The sequence below is a fragment of the Brachyhypopomus gauderio genome, chromosome 11 (assembly GCF_052324685.1).
Source record: "Brachyhypopomus gauderio isolate BG-103 chromosome 11, BGAUD_0.2, whole genome shotgun sequence".
NCBI classification, from domain to species: Eukaryota; Metazoa; Chordata; class Actinopteri; order Gymnotiformes; family Hypopomidae; genus Brachyhypopomus; species Brachyhypopomus gauderio.
This window is the reverse complement of record NC_135221.1, coordinates 6,653,518-6,672,259: the sequence shown is the minus strand read 5'-3', so window position 1 is coordinate 6,672,259 and position 18,742 is coordinate 6,653,518. Positions and strand designations below refer to the sequence as shown.

At 45.0% G+C, this 18,742-nt stretch overlaps 1 protein-coding gene across 1 annotated transcript; it reads left to right on the top strand.

Moving 5' to 3' along the window:
- The first annotated feature begins 548 nt into the window (after positions 1 to 548).
- Positions 549 to 16,440, top strand: ccdc88b (coiled-coil domain containing 88B). The gene is made up of 29 exons (XM_077021352.1): positions 549 to 821; positions 1,468 to 1,616; positions 1,735 to 1,843; positions 2,885 to 2,954; positions 3,125 to 3,183; positions 3,344 to 3,427; positions 4,568 to 4,708; positions 5,015 to 5,157; positions 5,348 to 5,429; positions 5,621 to 5,779; positions 6,582 to 6,728; positions 6,907 to 7,090; positions 7,257 to 7,378; positions 8,652 to 8,741; positions 8,896 to 9,549; positions 9,707 to 9,886; positions 10,285 to 10,625; positions 10,974 to 11,100; positions 11,223 to 11,615; positions 11,703 to 11,864; positions 12,017 to 12,294; positions 12,696 to 12,839; positions 13,258 to 13,444; positions 13,774 to 13,919; positions 14,200 to 14,304; positions 14,428 to 14,582; positions 15,533 to 15,823; positions 16,030 to 16,095; positions 16,207 to 16,440. Exons 1-29 carry the CDS (start codon positions 762 to 764, stop codon positions 16,239 to 16,241), a joined length of 4,863 nt encoding a protein of 1,620 aa, XP_076877467.1. The 5' UTR covers positions 549 to 761; the 3' UTR covers positions 16,242 to 16,440.
- Positions 16,441 to 18,742: the final 2,302 nt, after the last annotated feature.

Genomic DNA, 18,742 nt, shown 5'->3' with positions numbered 1-18,742 from the left:
GAATCTCTTAATCCTTTTGATAGCCACTAATACCGTAACTGCTGTCAAAGCATTCGCTCAGCATATACCAGACCTCGCAAACAAACGTTAACCAAACTTGTCAAAACACTCAGTACTGTGCCAGTACTTCTTATTGATTCATCAATATGATTTATCAATGATTTTTCAACTTCACTTTGAAAACCCAAGTTTACAAACTCACAAACTAGCCCTGCTCTTTACCACACGGTGGCGCTGCAGATTCACTCATTAGACTTACTGATTTTGAGATACCTGCACAGTTCAGTGTAAAATCTGAGATAGTGTCCTATGAGCCACCAAAACGTGCGCCTTGTCAGTACACCACAAAGCGTGCTACACCTCGCCAATATCCCCCATATAAGTGGAAAGTATGAAGGTGTTTTGGACGTTATTCCCCCAAAGTTCGCGCGCACCTACAAACGCGATGCGCGTGTGCTGTGCGTGACACGCCACGCGGCAGCGGACGACGTGTTTCTGGAACGCTCTGCAAGGAGGAACAGCGTTGATGTAATAGCTTTTTCTAAATTCCGGGGTGGTTACAAAGTGTGTCACTAACGAGGCAGAAAAGCAGAAGGGCTGTGGCAGCAAAAATGCTAACGGTTTTGTTTTACTAGACTAACCTAAAGTACGTTTATGTGTTGTTATCATTCATGTTAATCATGAAGATTCCATGACACTTTAATTATATGTTAAAACAATTATCATATGAAGGATAAAAAAACTGATAAGGGTCGAACAAGATGGATGCTACCTTTACGGAAATGTTAGAAGAATTTATGGGAACCGCACTTGTTACGTGGGTACGTGCTTCAGTAAAATTGACATATCATTTAATTATACTGAAGATTAATAAAGTGTCATTGTAAAACAGCATGGATTGGTTACAATTCTAAAATGTTAATATGAGTAATTAAACAAACTAACGGTAAGTAATTAACTCCAAATTGAGAGTGAAATTATATGCCATTATAGGTAGTGATTACCAACTTATTACACCGGACAAAATGTAATTCTTCCCAAACTAAAATAGGTGGACCATATAGCACTTTTAATGCTGAATTCTGATTCATTCACAAAAATAATTATTGAGTATCAGCGCAATTAAAATTTACATGAATTATATACAACTTATTCATTTAAAAGTCTGTTATTGCACTTAATATGTATACAGACATACTTCTAAAATGAGAAATGAATTAGTATTGCCTGTTTTTGGTCTCTGGAACATCCAGGAACATTCAGTGTCCTGCAGTAGTCTGACAGCGTGGAAGGAATCCATCATGATATATACATGTACTGGAACAGAAAACTACTGGTGATAGAATAATTCTGATTCAAAATACAAAAAGATTTAGTAAACAGGTATTTTTTATAGGAAGCAACGTCATGATTGATCAGTGTAACGCAGGCATTCAGGCAGTATGTTCCTGGTCTTTTTTTCGTAAGGTGCATCTTTTTAAGGACATGTTTGATGATGAGGGCAACGGACCTTTTTCCCAAGACTACATGGAAGTGAACTCCAACTCCCACAATGCAGTGAGTCTGTACCTGCGCCTCACGGATGGAGTCTACCTCAATGAGGTCATGAGAATCATGTAAGGCCCACTCTGAAGAATGGCTTCTGTTCTTATGGAAAGAATAGACAAAACAATTAGAAACCAAAATATGTTGTTTAAGGACTCAATTTTCCACTGGTCATTTTATTTTCCCCAGTGATCCTAATCCGAAGGTGGAACAGATCTATCACAATGTGGGTGATGACAAGATCCTCCGAGTTCAGAATTTCTCCCTTCTCAATAGGCACCTACGCTCCTACTACCAGGTGATCACGTTTCCTAGAGCTTCGTCTGCATACTGATTTCTATGAGTTTTCAAAGGGAGTTAATGATCAAAATGGCATCTGCTGTGTGAAGCCACTTTGCTGTAATGAGACATGAACAGGTACCGTCGCCCTATGGTGCTATAATCTCTGTCCCTGTGTTCCCACTGCCTTCAAGCATCCCAGTTTAAGGCATACTGGCCAGTTCTAGAGACTTGAATACAGGTAGAATTGCCATGAATAAATGTCTGTCCATAGGGTTTTTGTACAAGATATTCTTGTCTATTCAGACACGATATGCATGACTATGAATTAAAATGAATTGTAATATAAATTTAAAAGTAAATATATAGCTCATCCACCGCACAAGTACTATAAACAATGGCTATAATCAGATGATCAAACCATGCCTCTTAAGTCACACTGGTAGTTGAACAAAACAACTGTGGTCATCTTATTATTTTTTTTGTGTGGTTTTACTTCTTGTTTTAAGAGTACTTAAACAAGATCCATTGACATGGCTATTTTGAATGACATTTAAAGGCTCTTTTTTTAGAAGCTCTCTTTATGCCATCAAACTTTTCACTGAAAATAAAGATGAACTACTGCTTCAAGTAAGCATTTAAACTAAACAAACACGCTTTCCACAGCCACATGATGTTTTCTTCAACATCATGTTTATTTTTATGTGGGTGTTGCAAGTATGGACAGTGTTAAAACCACAGCCATTGTATGGCAAATTAGACTCAATGTCTCTACTAGCTGATTAATGAATTAGTTTAAATTAATGTGACACAGAATAAATGAATTAATGTGACACAGAAATTTGGAGCTGTGAGTCAAAATATTGCACCTAATCAAACTGCCTGGGAATGTGATAGTGTTCAGATGCTTGGTGTCTTTGTACAACATAAATGTGAACACTATGCCATTGCTTTCTCTCTCTCTCTCTCTCTCTCTCTCTCTCACACACACACACACACACACACACACACACACACACACACACACACACACACACACACACACACACACACACACTAGGAGAATCTCCAACAGTTGCTTCTGATGCCTCTTCCCAATGTGGCTGTTTTGGGGCGTGATCCCCTCACAGGTGAGCCCGTGCTAGTGATCTGGCCCGTGCTAGTTGTTTTAGATCAACATGTCACTAACACATTTTATTGTCTCAGCATATGTTGTTGAATGTTAGTGTTGTGTCTGCCATTTAATAACTAGCAACACAAAATATAAAAAAAATTTAATCACTTTCTGTGTGGTCAACAGAGGGAGCTATTGAGGAATTAAGAAGACTGTTGCTCCTGTTACTGGGATGTGCTGTACAGGTAACTTTACTTTTTTGAGTGACACAGACAAAACACAATAAGATTGAGAAGTGACATGAACATTGAGAAGTGACGTGTGTGTGTGTGTGTGTGTGTGTGTGTGTGTGCGTGTGTGTGTGTGTGTGTGTGTGTGTGTGTGTGTGTATGCCCTTGTGATCAGTGTGAAACGAAAGAGATATTCATTCAACAGATCCAGTCACTCAACATCGAGACTCAGACAGATCTGGCACTCTGTATTCAGGAGGTTAGTCTTCCCAGACCTCGCTGCACTTGCCTTGTGTTATTAGTATTGTTGTTAGTATTGTTGTTAGTATTACTTGTCAGTATCATGTTCTTATGACTTAATTCACGAGTCTGAGTCTTGAGTCTCAGTTTCACTATGAAGAGTATCTTGCTGGAAGCTTTAGTAGAACACATTAAAATATTGGGGGTGGGCTTAATATTAATGATAACATACTGATAATGTATATACGTACAGAGCAATACAAGGAAAACTATAAAGACCTGATATTTGACGAAATTAGGCAGGACCTTTAACGTACAAAAATTGACAAAATGGTCCCTAGATTAGGGCCTTTATGCCTCAGACTGAAAAGGCAGAACCGTGTGACATCATAAGCTCCCACTGCTGGACCTGCCTGGGTCTTTTATTCCTGCCCATTTAATTGCATGATCTCCTGTGGCTCTGCATTCAGGAACCCAGACAGATGGCTGTGATTTGTTTTGCACACAAGCCCTTGCTTAAAGTAAAAGCAAAAAAAAAAAAAAAACCAACAAAAAACACCAACAAAAATCAAACAAGCAATAAACAAACAAAGGATCTCTAAGGAGAGCTTCGCAGTGTGCATCACCATCACGGAGCCACTGCTGCTGTCATTTTAGCATCACTTGCTTACAAAATGAGTCCAAACAACTTAAGATAAGGAATAAAGCAGATCAGGGCATCAAAGTCTGATGTGTAGCTTTAATGGTCTTGTCCATATGTCACAATGAGCTGTGATTTTCTGGTGTTAGTGTCACCCAGTCTGAGTCCATCTGTAATGAGGTCAAACAGATCACCTTAACTATGAGTTAACATATGATGTTTGGTTTCCTGGCAAGCTCAGAGATGCAGAGGTTATATAATTGATGTTTACAAGCTTTGAAAAATCATTTGCCAGCTAGTGCCAGTCTGAGCATGTAGCTTCTCTGTGCACCTATGAATATGTTCCATTGTGCCGGACACGTTTCAGGATAGGAAACTTCAGGCACTGCTAAATGCTAACTGAGTGAATTGCTTTAGAATATAAATCTTACCCTGTGCTGTATGCCAACATGTGGTGGGATTAGAGGGCCAGAGCCAAGCTAACCCTGCAGTGTGTGGTACTGATGTGCACTGGTGCAGGTGACCCAGGACCCCAGCGCAGTCCTGCCACTGCAGTACGGAGACGTATGCGAGTTGGACAGCCTGCAGGTCCAGGGTCTGCTCAGTTCGCTGGGCCGGCAGATCCAGAGCCTCCTGGCACAGAGGGACGTACACCTGGAGGTGAGGAGAGAAGGATCCTTAAAGGCTTTTTCTGGACAGGGTCCTCTGGACACAACGAGGTCCGAAACAGTCCCGAATAGTATTTACTGTGTGTATGTGACTTACTGCAGTTGCAGATAAGGCTCTTGACATCTTCTGGGAAGTGACTGATCTTTGCCCAAGATCAGGGCTGCATCCTGATTTTAAAAACATTAATTCCTGAAAATAAAAGATAACATTAATTTCTCCAAGAACCCTGACTGAAGATTTGAAACGGGAGACTGAATTAAAAAGTACTGAAGTACACCCCCATTGTTTCACCCACAGAGGATAGCAGAACTGTGTGTGCAGCGTGAGGCGGTTACGTCCCCCACAGCGCCCCCTGCTGGCCCGTGGGACAACACTCAAGAGGGACTGTCTATACAACTGGCAGATAGCAAGGCCAAACTGCGGCGACTCAAACAGGAACTGTGAGTGAACGTGTCTGTCCGGTGGCATGCATGCCAGTTCGGTCTTACGTCTTTGAATGCGAGGGAAAGGGTTTATTTTAAGCTTTGTGTCTCTGAGTGAGTAAATTTATGCGTTAACTACCGATAAACAGATTAGATGAGCAGGCAAAGCAGATTATGGTGGGTATTGTCATTCTGAAATAATTTTCAGGGAGGATAAAGAAGATCAGTTATTGGATTATAAGCAGGACATACAAACTATGGAAGAAGAACTTAAGAAATTACAGTGTGAGGTGAGTTAATTGTAAAAACAAAAAACACATTCTATCATACTATTTAATATTTTAAGAAGATCAAATGGCTGTAACTATGTAGACTCATATAGGTTACAGCATCTTACCATTACTATTATGCTAATTGTAGTATATTTGTATAACGCAAGTGCACTATATAAGTGAACCCATTATTGTCATCCATGCGTCAGAACCGGGCCCTGCAGGGCGAGGTTCGGGTCAGCCGGGGCCTTCGCGATGAGCTGGACTGTCTGCGGGAGAGGGCCGCCCGGGCAGAGCAGCTGCAGACGGAGCTGAAGTCCTGCACACACCGTCTGCGCAGCCTGGAACTCTACCGCACACAGCTGAAGGTAGACGGGTGTGAAACGGTGGTGTGGATCAAAGCCCACACTGCAGACCATGCCCACTGGGGAAGGAACCCTAGGACAGGCCGACTGACAGACAGGCCGACTGACAGACTGCTGTTGTAGAGGCCTTGTGGTGTCCATCTGTTTCAATATCCTATGGAATAAGTAGGTCTCCACAGCAGAAACGGTCAAAAGCCTGGTTTGAATTTATCAATAATCCCAACAAAGGTGATGCTGTATTGAAGCTGTTTTCAAATTCTAGTCATAGCTTATGTGTTTCTGGAATAAGAAGCTAATGTCTGCTTAATGGATCATCAGTCATCTGTACTTTGAGGGGACTTGTCAAAGCCAATAATGTGCTCTTTAAGCGTTTGTTACCTATGTGTATTTTGAACTTGTTATTACTATAATAATTGTTATTATCATAATGATACATATATTGGTGAAAACAATTTATCTTAACCATTCACTTTTGAAGGCATGACACCTTTAAGAAAGGCCTTCGTTATGTGGTAGCAGTGTGACAGTTTTATGGTGAGAAAAACGATGAGGTTTTAATCAGGGAGTGTGCCGAGTTAGTGAAGCTGGGACCTTCAAGGTTTTCACACAGCCTTTGCTGTTATTCATTTGATGCAATTTGATGAGCAAGAAAAATGAAATGATACTAGTTACTGGAATGACAATAATCAAGGCAGATTTATTTTGGCATGGATGAAGTATTCAAAACCAGGCATACTGTACTAGTTATGCTGCCAGTTAGCTTCAGGTAGCTAATGTGCAACTGCCTCTGTATCGCCCCCTGCAGGAACAGCAGCAGTACTGCGCCTCGCTGCAAGAGAACAAGGCTCTGTTGGAGGAGCAGCTGGCAGACGCCAGAGCACGCTGCTCTGCTCTAAGGGAGCTGGAGAAAGACAATCTTCTGATCCGACAGAATCTCATGAATATGGAGGCGGTACGAGAGAGCTTCGCACATGCTTACGGCTCTTGGTGGCCTGTGATCAGATGTTTATTGAATAGAGCTACTGAATATAGTAATTAAGAGAGTGGCACCCATAATGAATCAGTAACTTGTGCAAGGAGCAGGAATCCTCACCCTGTGTGTGTGTGTGTGTGTGTGTGTGTGTGTGTAGGAGCGGGATGTGGAGAGGCAGAGGGTGGACGAACTGTTGGAGATGAATATGAGTCTGCAGGTGGATCTGAAGCGTCACTCTCACGCCGCCAAAGTGTCCTGCGGTGTGACTCATCCCCGCGCGCTCCAGGGAGAGCTGGAGTCTGACGAAGAGCTTCAAGACACCAAGAGGCCCCACACTCCCGGTGAATGCCACACTTAGCTCGGCTGTCACCGTCTGAGTTCATGCGTCAACCTCATGCTGGGTATTAGATTCCTGACATTAATCTGATGTTTTCCCTGCTCCTGTCTCGATTCATTTCCTGTCTCTCTGTTCTGTCCCTGTCTCTCTGTTCTGTCTCCGTCTGTCAGAGTTGGAACTGAAACCGCTCAGTGTGGAGGTAGATGAGGCGTCTTCGCTGAGACTTCTGGGAGCCGAGAACGAAAACGCAGAACTGAGGAGACAATTGGAGTGCCTGCTGGCTGAGCAGGAGGTCAGTGGCAGGGGTCAGAGGTTATGGGCCGTAGCTGCCTTAGACAACGGTTTGTTGCTAGAGGCAAAAATCACTGTGTCATTTCTCTGTAATGCTCCATTATCTTTTCCTGTTTGGACACTTTATCTACAGTGGCTGTTTAAAAAACAGAGGCATTTAAAAGGCTTTATATATGGTATCTCAGTGAGGGATAGCAAACTTACTGTCATTTCAGTTAGTCTTCCTCCCCCACTTATCTTTAAGCAGCCATCACTGTGTCAGAGGTGTCCTGATGGAAGAAAATAATGGACAAATGCCAGCCAGTTAGAAACAAACAATCTCCAGAGCCCGCTATAATGATAAATATTTTATAAACATTTGACAAATGATATTTGTACAGTTTAACAGTAAGCTGTCAGTAACTAAATGTGAATTGCATAGCATAGTGTAATTGAAGGATGAAGTTGTCTGCAGTTGGCTGATACAACAGTTTAGCAAGCATCCTGGCCAGTACCAAATTTAGAATGTGTCAGTCCTCAAAGAATTATAGTTGTTATGGACCACAACACCAAATTAGGCTCAGAATTCCACTTTTGTACCAATAAGCAAAAACTGCACTTTTTACTGAACCAGGTGAAACCACCAGTTTGTTACATCACTTTGTTACATCAGTCTGTTGTACATTGCAAGACTCCCAAGAGTCCCAAGTGTTGCACTGAGAAAAGGTCGGCACAGTCAACGTATGTGTGGGAGGATTACTGAACTACGGCTCAGAGAAGATAATTGCCAATTTGTTCTGGGTCTGGAGATGTATTATTTTTTCCTAATGTTGCAAGTATCACTTAATTCAAAAATGGTTCATGGTTGTGCCAAGGAAATTACTTTTTGGTATCTAGCAATTTAATTATTTCTCATGTGTGAGATTACAAATGTACAGACTATTAGCACCAGTAACTGCTGGCGTGGCTGTTAGCCCGGTCCTGTCCGGCTGGAGTATGCAGCTAATTGTGGACAGCGTCACACTTCACCTGTCCTGCTATAGGACACGCGCATTTATTGCACATAAGCTCTCGTTGTATGACTTAGTCAAAATGTCCATCTTGCCATAAGAGTTTTTTGTCTTGGTTTCTATATTCTTTTAGTGCACTGAGTAGCTGGCTTGACGTGTTGTAATTCTGTAACTGGTATGACATGTTGTAATTTTGTAACAGGCACGATGTGCTGTAATTCTGTAACAGGCATGACGTGTTGTAATTCTGTAATTGGCATGACGTGTTGCAATTCTGTTGGTAAGACTCTGCAGAGCAGTTGTCCTGAGGTTTTGCAAAGACAGACAGACAGACTCGCACAACTGGAAGAAGAGCACCAGAACACACTGAGGGAGGTGAGGCTTCAGTTTCAACGCACACACACACGCACACACACACACACACACACACACACACACTGCAATTGTTTTTGTGCGTTTGATCTGCTGGTTCTGAGCTACAGACCCAGCAGAAATACGAGCTCCCTTCAAACCTTTTTTCAACTGTCAGTTTCAGAATCTGAAAAATGAAAATTCCAGTTTGAAGAGGAGCCTCGAGGAGCTAAAGATAATCCAGAGACTGGAAGAAAATGAGGGAGAGGGGTCAGGCAGAAAGAGAGAGCGAGTGATTTCCAGAGGAGAGTGTGAAGGCAAAGACACGGGAAGAGAGGAACAGACCAGCCAGAGGAAAGCACAGAAAGAAGACATGACAAGATCACAGAGAGAAGACGGAGAAGGGGAGGAGGTTCTCCTGAAAGACAGAAAAGAGGAGGCCATTAATGAGGCAGAAAGAAAGCAAAGAGGAGAAGCAGAAGGAGAGAAAGGGATGGAGGGAAGAAAAGAGAAAACAGGAAGCCATTTGGCACAGGGAAGTGACACTTTGGATGTTCGGAGAGATGCACAACAAGGCGAAGGAGGAGGAGAGGTGGCAGAGACGGAGGAGGGAAGGCTGAGCCCGGAAGCCCTGGTCCTGGCCAGCCAGCTCCAGCAGGCTGGGGAGGAGGCAGAGCGGTTGGCGGCCCTGGTCCAGGAGCTGCGCTCCAAACTGGGGGAGCAGACGAGGAAGGCCCGGGAGGCAGAGCAGAAGCTGCTTCTCCTGGAGGCCGAGAGCCAGAGGCTGAGGAAAGCAGCAGAGAGCCTCGCCGAAGCCAGAAAGGAGATTGAGGTATTGTGGGTTATGGATGATTTCAGAAAAAGGACTCCGGTGGCAGCCAATCAAATATAGAGAGGTCCTACATCCATCCAGTAATGCGAGGAGGGATGAGACTGTAAAGAGCGCTTTTATAAGCACGTGTTTGATATGTGTTTGTGTGTGTGCTAAGAGTTTGCAGTGTGAATCCATGCACAAGGAAGAGGAACTGATGCGACTGCAGAGCCAGGTTGAGCTGCAGAAACTGGAAGCAGCGGTCATTCCTCAGTTGGAGAGCGAGCGCTCTGTCCTGGAGAGGGAGAGAGACGCTCTTAAGGCCACTGTAGACTCACTGCGAGCAGCAGTGCGCAGGGTAAGACCACATGTTGGTAAAGATCTGACCTCTGAGGCTCCACAACTAATTACAGTTCAGCGTGCCGGCCTTTATGAACATAGGTTAAATCAAACAGTACGACACTTTTACAAGGGAAAATAGAACATATAAAAAAATTTGGATGAATAAAGGGTAAAATTTCAATGAAATCCAGTTCAATATTTTAAACTGAGTTTTAATATAAGGGTTTTGACCCACACCATATAAATCATTTTCTTAAAACCTTTCTGACAACATTATCTGTAATAATAAGTGATTTAACATGAGCTTACATGGATTATTGTATAAAAGGAACAAATATTATTTACACTGACCTTATCTGTGGTCATGACATGTTAATTACTTTACAAAAAACATTTTTTTTTGTCGTTTTAAAGGGTGATCAGCTCGACTTGACCAATCAAACTCTTAAGGCAGAACTGGAGCGTTTGGGGCGGAGCTTGGACTCAGCCCGCCGCAGGGAGGAGGAGTTAGAAGCCGAGCTGAGGGAGTCGGGCCTTGAGGTGGAGTCTCTGAGCAAAGGGCGGGACCAGGCGTTGCTGGAGGTCACGCGATTGGAGCAGGAGAAGGAGGCGTGTCAGTCGGAGCTGGACAGCCAGCGACGGGAGCAGAGGCAGAGGGAGAGAGAGACGGCCCGACTTCGTCAGCAGCTGGAGAGCACGGCCTCCGCCCTGGAGCACGGCAACCAGAGGGCCTGCAGCCTGGAGCTTCAGTACAGGTTAGCACCATGTCGCACTAGCACATGCTTTCAAATCCATTTCAACTAAGCGGTTTTCTCTTGGGAGATGTATCTCTGAATGATTTACAATCTAAAAAGCCAGCTAAGCTCTGCAAATGGCCACCAGTGGATTAGGGGACAGACTACACAATCAGGCTCGTTTTTAGCCCCGTCAGGGATGAAAACACCACACTGGGTTAAGTGCCTGTATAATGCTCCAGTGAAGTAGGCTGTTGCTGAGTAAGCACAGATGTATACGCACTAGACTTCACGAAAGAAGTGGATTAGTGGCAGTACTGCAGAGATGGTGCATATTGTAGGTGGTGCCTTTACCTTGTGTTTCTGCAGACGTGCGAGTCATGAACTGGCCCAGCTTAAGGAGACCTGCTCCCAGCTGGAGGACGTGCAGAAGGAGAACCAACAACTGAATATACTGAATGCTGAGAACAGCACACAGATTACCTCTTTATCACAGGTCTGTGTGTGTGTGTGTGTGTGTGTGTGTGTGTGTGTGCTCATGCAGTGTGTGGGTTTGCTTATTTAGTATCACATAAAAATGCATGTGCTATTAACTGTGTCCCCTTTTGAAAACACCAGGAACTTGCCAATGAGCGAGTCCAGACCCAGAGGCTGTCCAGTCAGGTGGCTCAGTTGAACCAGTCTCTTGAAGAGTTGGATGCCAAGATGAAAATGACCACTGCACAATTACAAACTCAGCAGTCCTGTGCAGGTTCAGAGGTCACGGCGTCTCCCGCCCATACCGATACAGAGGCAACGAAAGGTTCTAAGCTAATCGGGCAATCTCCAGGACAGAGAAGAAGCACCACCCAAGGGACTATTGATCCTGTGAACTTTGGCAGCGTGAAATCGGAGCACACAGAGCGTCTTTCTGTCTCTGATTATACCACGACCCTTGAGGACAAACAAGAGGACACAATCAGGGAGGGACAGGAGCCTCTGAGAGAGAGACTGATGAACATGGATAAAGAGGTGAACGCACGTGTGTGTGTGTGCTCGCGTCAAACGAACAACATGAAATAAACACGTCCATTGAGCCCTGCCTGCGTTGTGTCCCAGAATGCAGTGCTGCAGCGTGAGCGGGAGGTGTTGCTGTCGCAGCTGGAGAAGTCGCAGGCGGCCTGCGCACACCTGCGGGAACAGCTGGATACGCTGCAACGGCACTCCATCAACCTGCAAGAGAACTGCGGCAAGCTGCAGGACCTCAACACTAAGCTGCAGGTGTGTGTGTGTGTGTGTGTTGTGTACACCTTGACTCACAGCTACCCACTTCCCCACATAGTTGATTTCGTTCCACTGGCTGGGGGTGCTCTCCCTTCCCCTGATTGGCTGCGACACCCTGGCGCCTCTCTTGGCTTGTCTCTACCCTTCAGGTGGAGCAGACTTCTCTAAGCTCCCAGCATGCCTCAGTGCTGGCAAGGTGCAGAGAGAGCGAGGTGCGCTGTGCCACCCTGGAGGCGGAGTCTAAGGTGTGGCAGAAAGAGAGGGAGGAGTCGGCAGTGCGTTCCGAGGCTTTAAGGCGGGACCATGAGAGACTGACAGCTTTGCAGCAGAGACAGGAGGTGGAGCTAGAGGAGCTATTGGCCAAACACAGACAACTGAAGAGCAGCAGTCGGAATATGGAGGCGCAGTACAAAGACCTGGAGGCCAGGTAAGACTCACAGGCAGGAGGAGGCAACAACAGTGGGGGGTCAACACAAGTATTCCAAACACCCCCCATGATACAGTCAGCTAATCAGTTTAACTCCTTCTAAATTGCATTTCTCTTCAACTGATGTGAATATTAGCGACATATTACTGTTCTGGGAATAAATAGAATTAGATTCTACACTCAGCTGCACTTTGGCAGTCCAATAAAAGTAGTTTTTGCTCCTGAATGTGCCTTTAATCACATTCTGTTCACATTGCTCAGACGCTGAGTAAGTATTAGTTAAATCACCACCCAGGCTGGACAGCTCGGTTATTGTATTGTCACCTTTTTTTTTAACACTCAGCAAAACCAACAATGTATATTTGCAGTGTGCACATGCTGTGATGTCACTACCTGTTCAGGTACAAGGAACTGATGGAGAGCAAAGCCCAGCTGGAGGAGATGGAGCAGGAGGTTCGGGCGGAGCGGGAGAGGATGGAGCGAGCCGTGCAAGAGCAGGTGGAGCGAGGGAAAGAGATGGAGAGGCTGCAAGCGGAGAACGAGAGGCAAGTCGGAAGCTCGGCGGTTGGCAAACCGAGAGCCGCTGAGCCGTCCTGTGCTGTCAGCAGGAGGACGGTGTGACCCCCCGTGGGGAAAAGCCCCAAACCCGGGCTGGCTCAGCAGGGCGGCTTCTGGAGCCTCACGTCTGGATAACCTGAGTCAGGACCCAGTCCCTCCTGCTGTGGCATTCCACCGAACGGCCCCGGCAGAAACAAGGCGGCTGGTGTTCACAAGCCTGCTAAAAGCACAGGGCAGGACGCAGGGCGATTATACGTACCGCGTTGGCCATTAGAATGACTCAGCGACCGATAATGACGATATAGAGTGATTGCTTCTTAAATATCTATATAACGGCCTTATTATCCCTTTGGCCCGTCAATGGAAGTACTGGTTGTCTGACTGAGGTTTGACATGCCCCCCCAGGTATATGAATCTGCAGAAGGAGTGGGTCCAGGGCCAGGCCGAGCTTCTGGCTCAGGTTTCGGTTCTGCGTGGTGAGATGAGCTCGGTCCAGCTAGACCGAACAAGGCTGGAGGGCGAACTCAACTCGCTCAAAGAGCAGAACCAGAAACTGGACCTCAGCAATGTCCGCCTCAACAGCCAGCATCAGGTCTGACTGACTTCCCTCGTCAAAATGGTCCGCTCAGGGCCGATTTTTGCTTTGCACGCTTGAATTTATTCTTTTTGAAGTGTGAAAGGATGACTAAAGCTGAGTGGCATTTAAGCAAACGGGGATGATTACATAATTGTATTGTGAGTAATGGCAGTGACAGGTGGTAGGAAGAGCGCCGTTAAGAATGCGTCAGTGTTGGGCCTCATGGCTTATGATGCACATTATGGTAACGAGAGCCCATTATGTGCATTATGGCAATGATTATGTTGGTGTGACTGCATGCATTCATGCATGAGGGTGAATTTGGCTGCGTTTGTATGTTTTAGCTTCTTACTCAGTTAAAGGGGAATATGGAAGAGGAGAACAGGCACCTGGTGGAACAGAACCAGGCTCTGGGCAAAGAAAACCGGGCCTTGCTGGAGCGGAGCCTTGAGAGTCGAGACCAGCACCACATCCAGCAGAAGGAGTACCTGTGTGTGTCTCTCTCTCTCTCTCTCACACACACACACACACACACACCATTATCTTTATTAGGGTCCTTCCAATGTAACAGCATTCCATCAAGGGTAGCTAAACTGCTGTGCCTACAGCTATACCCCACCATAACGTCGCTCTCAACAAGGAAATCTTTACTTTCAGCTTTTAAAATTTTGAACGATGCTTTTTGCATAAAAACGTAACGATCCTCCACGAGTGCGGATGTGCCGTCCTGCCTGACCCGAGCCCCTCACCTGCCCTGTCCCGTCCCGCAGAGACAAGCTGAACGAGCTACGTAGAGAGAAGCAGAAGCTTGTGGAGAAGATCATGGACCAGTATCGGGTTCTGGAGCCAGCCATGCCTCCAACCAAGCAGTCTAAGTCAGTGAGAACGTCTGGCCTGGTTTCTGATGAGCAGCTCTCCTCTCCTCTCTGTCCTGCCCCCCATTTAGCTGATGGCGCAGCCCCATTTTCTGACTAAGCCCCTAACTGTCGTCCTCGTAGGAAGACGAACTGGATCGCGGATCGCATGAAGAAGTTGATCAAGCCAAAGACGGGCCGGGAGGGTCGGGCTCATTTCATTGCCGCAGGCAGCGTGGAGAACCTGACGGAGATTGGAGAGATGGCGCTGGTGCCGTCGTCACCTACCCCAGTGCACGGTGAGAACTGTGGTTCAGCTCTGAGCAGTGCAGGCAGGGACCAGGCATCTGGGAACGCCGCAAAACCCACACAAGCCATACAAATCCGCTACAACGCAGCTCACGCTCGCAAGTGCTCTTGCTGTAATTCTCACAGAGTGCATTTACATGCACTTAATCCAGTAACTGCAGAAAGTCAGATTTTGTCAGTAATCCCATCAACGCGTTTACATGCAAATTCAGATAAAGGGAAAACTCCAGGTTTACATGAGTCAGGCAATAACTGGATTTCTTTGCAAGCAGCCAATAATCTCACAGAATGATGTGTTAAACTGGTACACTGCAATCTTCCTTCCTGTCACGGTTTTATGTAAACATGAACCCAACGTACTGGCACATTTCACTTTTTTATGGTTACTAATTGAAATTCTACATTTCCTCAAGCTTGTCCTGCATTTCCCCAAAAGTATTTTATTTCATTTCGCAGTTGCTGCATTTAATCCCACTATCCACTCTGTCTGGTTTGGATTGTGAGCATGCACAGACTGAGAAAAAAAAATCAGAGTAAGGTATACGTATGCTGAGAAGTCAGATTAGTGAGCAGAAATACAGCTCTCTTTATTGGATTTCTTCATCTGATTTCTAAGTCATACTCCAATCTAAGAAATCAGAGTATAGCGTGTAGATGACCACATGATCTGATTAGAGTCCGATGGTTACGCGCATGTAAACGCACTCACTGCAGATGTGTCCTCCATCTTAGAAAATAAGTCCTCTTTATAGAGCTAAGGATGTTGACTCTGAACTTCAGAGCCGAAATGTCCCATAAATCACGTCTCACAGAATTCACGTTGCTAATATTCAGATGTTCTTCTAAGAACTTCGCTTGAGAAGAAGGCATTGCATCATATGTATCTGCTGTGTAACTGCCGTGTTGAGTTACGTTTACGCTCGTCCCGTTGTCCACGTAGGTCAGGAGCAGGACCCTCGCAGTGAGCCGGAGTCCCCCACGCCCCTGCGGAGAGCCGCGTCCCAGGGGGAGTCGGAGGAGCAGCCCAAAGTGGCACCGAGGACCACATCCCGCCGTAAGCTGGGCTCCAGGCATGGCTGGGGTCTGACCAGGGGCAGGGAGGGGCGCGTGTCCCAGTCCTTCAGCCCCGGGGACCAGTGCACGCCGCCCCGGGCCCGCCTCCGCACGCCGCCCAGTGTCCTGTGGGCTAGGGAAAAGGACAGCAGCCCTTCGACCAGTGAGGAGGGAAGAGGTGAGGATGGGAGGGGGGAGAGAGAGAGAGAGAGAGAGAAGCGAAGAGAGAGGAGGGGAGTGAGAGAGATAAAGAAGACGAGTGCGACAAAAGGGTTTTGTGAATGTGGGAGGGGAGTGTTGGGATTTTGCAATTTCATATCGCATGCTCTATGAAATTTGTAGAAAAACAATAAGAAAAATCACCCTAAATGATTGTGTGTTTAGGGGAGAGTGAAGAGAGTGGCACTCCTGAGCACTCCGACGTCAGCCGCGTGTCTTCCGGAGCGGAAGGTCAGTAGATCGGGGGCTGTCCACACACCGATGCTCATTAGTACAAGGCTTCAGAAACTCAGCTGGCCGAGGCAGTGGTAACCACCGGTCATTTCTGTCTCTCCTCTTCAGATTTACATTCCAGTTTCGACAAACCTCAGGACTAGGAGCACAGCAGGTGTCCCACAGCTACACCATCACAATGCTCAGTTATTCTTTTCATATTCAATGCTACTATGTTGTATATCTAGTTTTTAAAAAAATAAACATCTTATGATTCAACTCTGTCAGATTTTGGAACAGTACAGTTTTGCACTATAAGTTAAAACAACAAAACATAAATAAATACATCTTTTTGTACATTTACAGTGCTGTCTTATATATGAATTATTTATTTCCATGCTGTGCTGTGTTATGGAATGGTAATACACCATTACAACAGTCAAGTTCAACTCCCTTACCACAAGGTGGCAGTATGATGCCCTTTAGCTAGTAAGAACAGTACCTCTGTTGGTAGAATGAAGATGAGAGTGTCTTTCACACAAAGTGATGCTAACAAGATATTTATGAGGGCAGATTAATTCTGGCTGCCTTGCACTGCACCAGCTGACTGTGACATTTGGAAGGGAGTTGGAGGAGGGGGTAGGGTCTTAAAACATTGTGGGTGCGAGCAAAGAGGTTTTTTTGACAATCCCTGGGGTGAATCATAACTCAAAAATGACAAATGGAACGCTAATACAATTCATGAATTATGCAGTTGTCATGGTGACATTAATCAAAATGCGTCAGTCTGCAGACCATTTTGTTTATGAATTGACGATGTTCTGAGCCTGACAATACAATTCTCTGACAATCAGGCAGGGTCATTCTGTTGCCTGCAGTTTAAACTGTGGTGGGAATATATATATATATATATATATATATATATATATATATATATATATATATATATATATATATATATATATATATATATATATATAATGGCTAACCCACTGGACATAGTAGTGATGTACAACATAAGACATGAGGAACAACGAACATGAAAAGCTGGAGAAATAGAAACATATATACATAATAACATATATGATATAAAATATATATCTCACACACACATACACATGTACAGTGCCTTGCAAAACTATTTTGTTACATTACAACCTGTATTTACATGTTTTTTATCTGAATTATATGTGATGCATCCTCACAAGTTGGTGAAGTGAAATGAGAAAAATATATATTAAAAAAACTTTTTTGGAAATAAAAATGAGAAAATGGGGCTGTATTATATGTATTTGCTCCATTTGCTATGAAGCGCCTAAAAAGTTTTCTTGCAACAAATTACCTTCAGAAGTCACATGCTTAGTGAAATGAAGTCCACATGTGCAAGTGTCACATGATCTGTCGGTATATACATACCTGAAAGGCCCCAGAGGCTGCAACACCATTAAGAAGCACCACTAAACAAAACAACACCATGAAGATCAAGGAGATCTCCAAACAAATCAGGAACAAAGTTGAGAAGTACAAGTCTTTGGTTTATAATATCCAAATCTGATGATCCCACAGAGCACCATCAAATCCATTATCATTAAATGGAAAGACCATGGTACCACAACAACCCTGCCAGGAGAGGGCGCCCCACCAAAACTCTCAGACTGGGAAAGGAGACCATTAATCAGAGTGGCAGAGAGACCAAAGGTGACACTGAAATTGCAGGAGTATCTGTCCATACCAGCACAAACTATTCAAAAATGTATTGAGGAAAGTGCTCTGGTCACCTATATCTGGCCCAAAACCATCACCCCAAAACATCTCCACAGTGAAATGTGGTGGCAGCATCATGCTGTGGGGATGTTTTTCATCTGGTCCGAGTCGAGGGGAAGATGGATGGTGCTAAATACAGGGATACTCTTGAGCTTAACCTGTTTCAGTCCGTCAGTGATTTGAGACTAGGTTGGAGGTTCACCTTGCAACAAGACAATGACCCAAAACATATTGCTAAATCTAACTTGAAGCAGGTTTGCCTTGAGGAATGGGCAAAAATCCCAGTGGCACAGAGACTTCTCCAAAAGGTGACTGAATCTGACTGAACACGGCCTAACTACCGGCTGATCTACCAAAGCCTCCTCACCACAGGCTGAGACAAGGGAGAGATTATTAATGAGGGAGAGATTATTAGAGGGTCTGGGTGGGTGGCCCGTACCTGTAGCAGACTTACTTTACCACGCACGGGGACCTGAGGCTGAGGGAAAGGCCACACGGCTGCTAACAGTGCGCGATCGACTCCAACCTCGTGACCTCCCACACACATAATGCAAATGTACAGTCTCCGAGAGCATGCTCTTAAATGTAGTCACCAACAATATTATCTCAACCACTTTCATCTCCCCCTCCGTGTCTCTCTCTCCTTTCTCCATCATCAACTCGTCATCTCCCCGCCCCTGACACCCCCCTCCCCTCCACACACACACACACACACACACACACACACTTTGCTCCTAGTGTATTAAAGGCTTTGACACTCTCAGTAAAAAGCTGATTTATTTTGTAGAAGTATCGATCGGTCTCTGCATTAAAGATTATAATTCATTACCCTGGCCCTTTTAATACATTAACCACTCAAAATAAAAATAAAATAAAACAAAACTGTGCTCAGTGAGGGGAC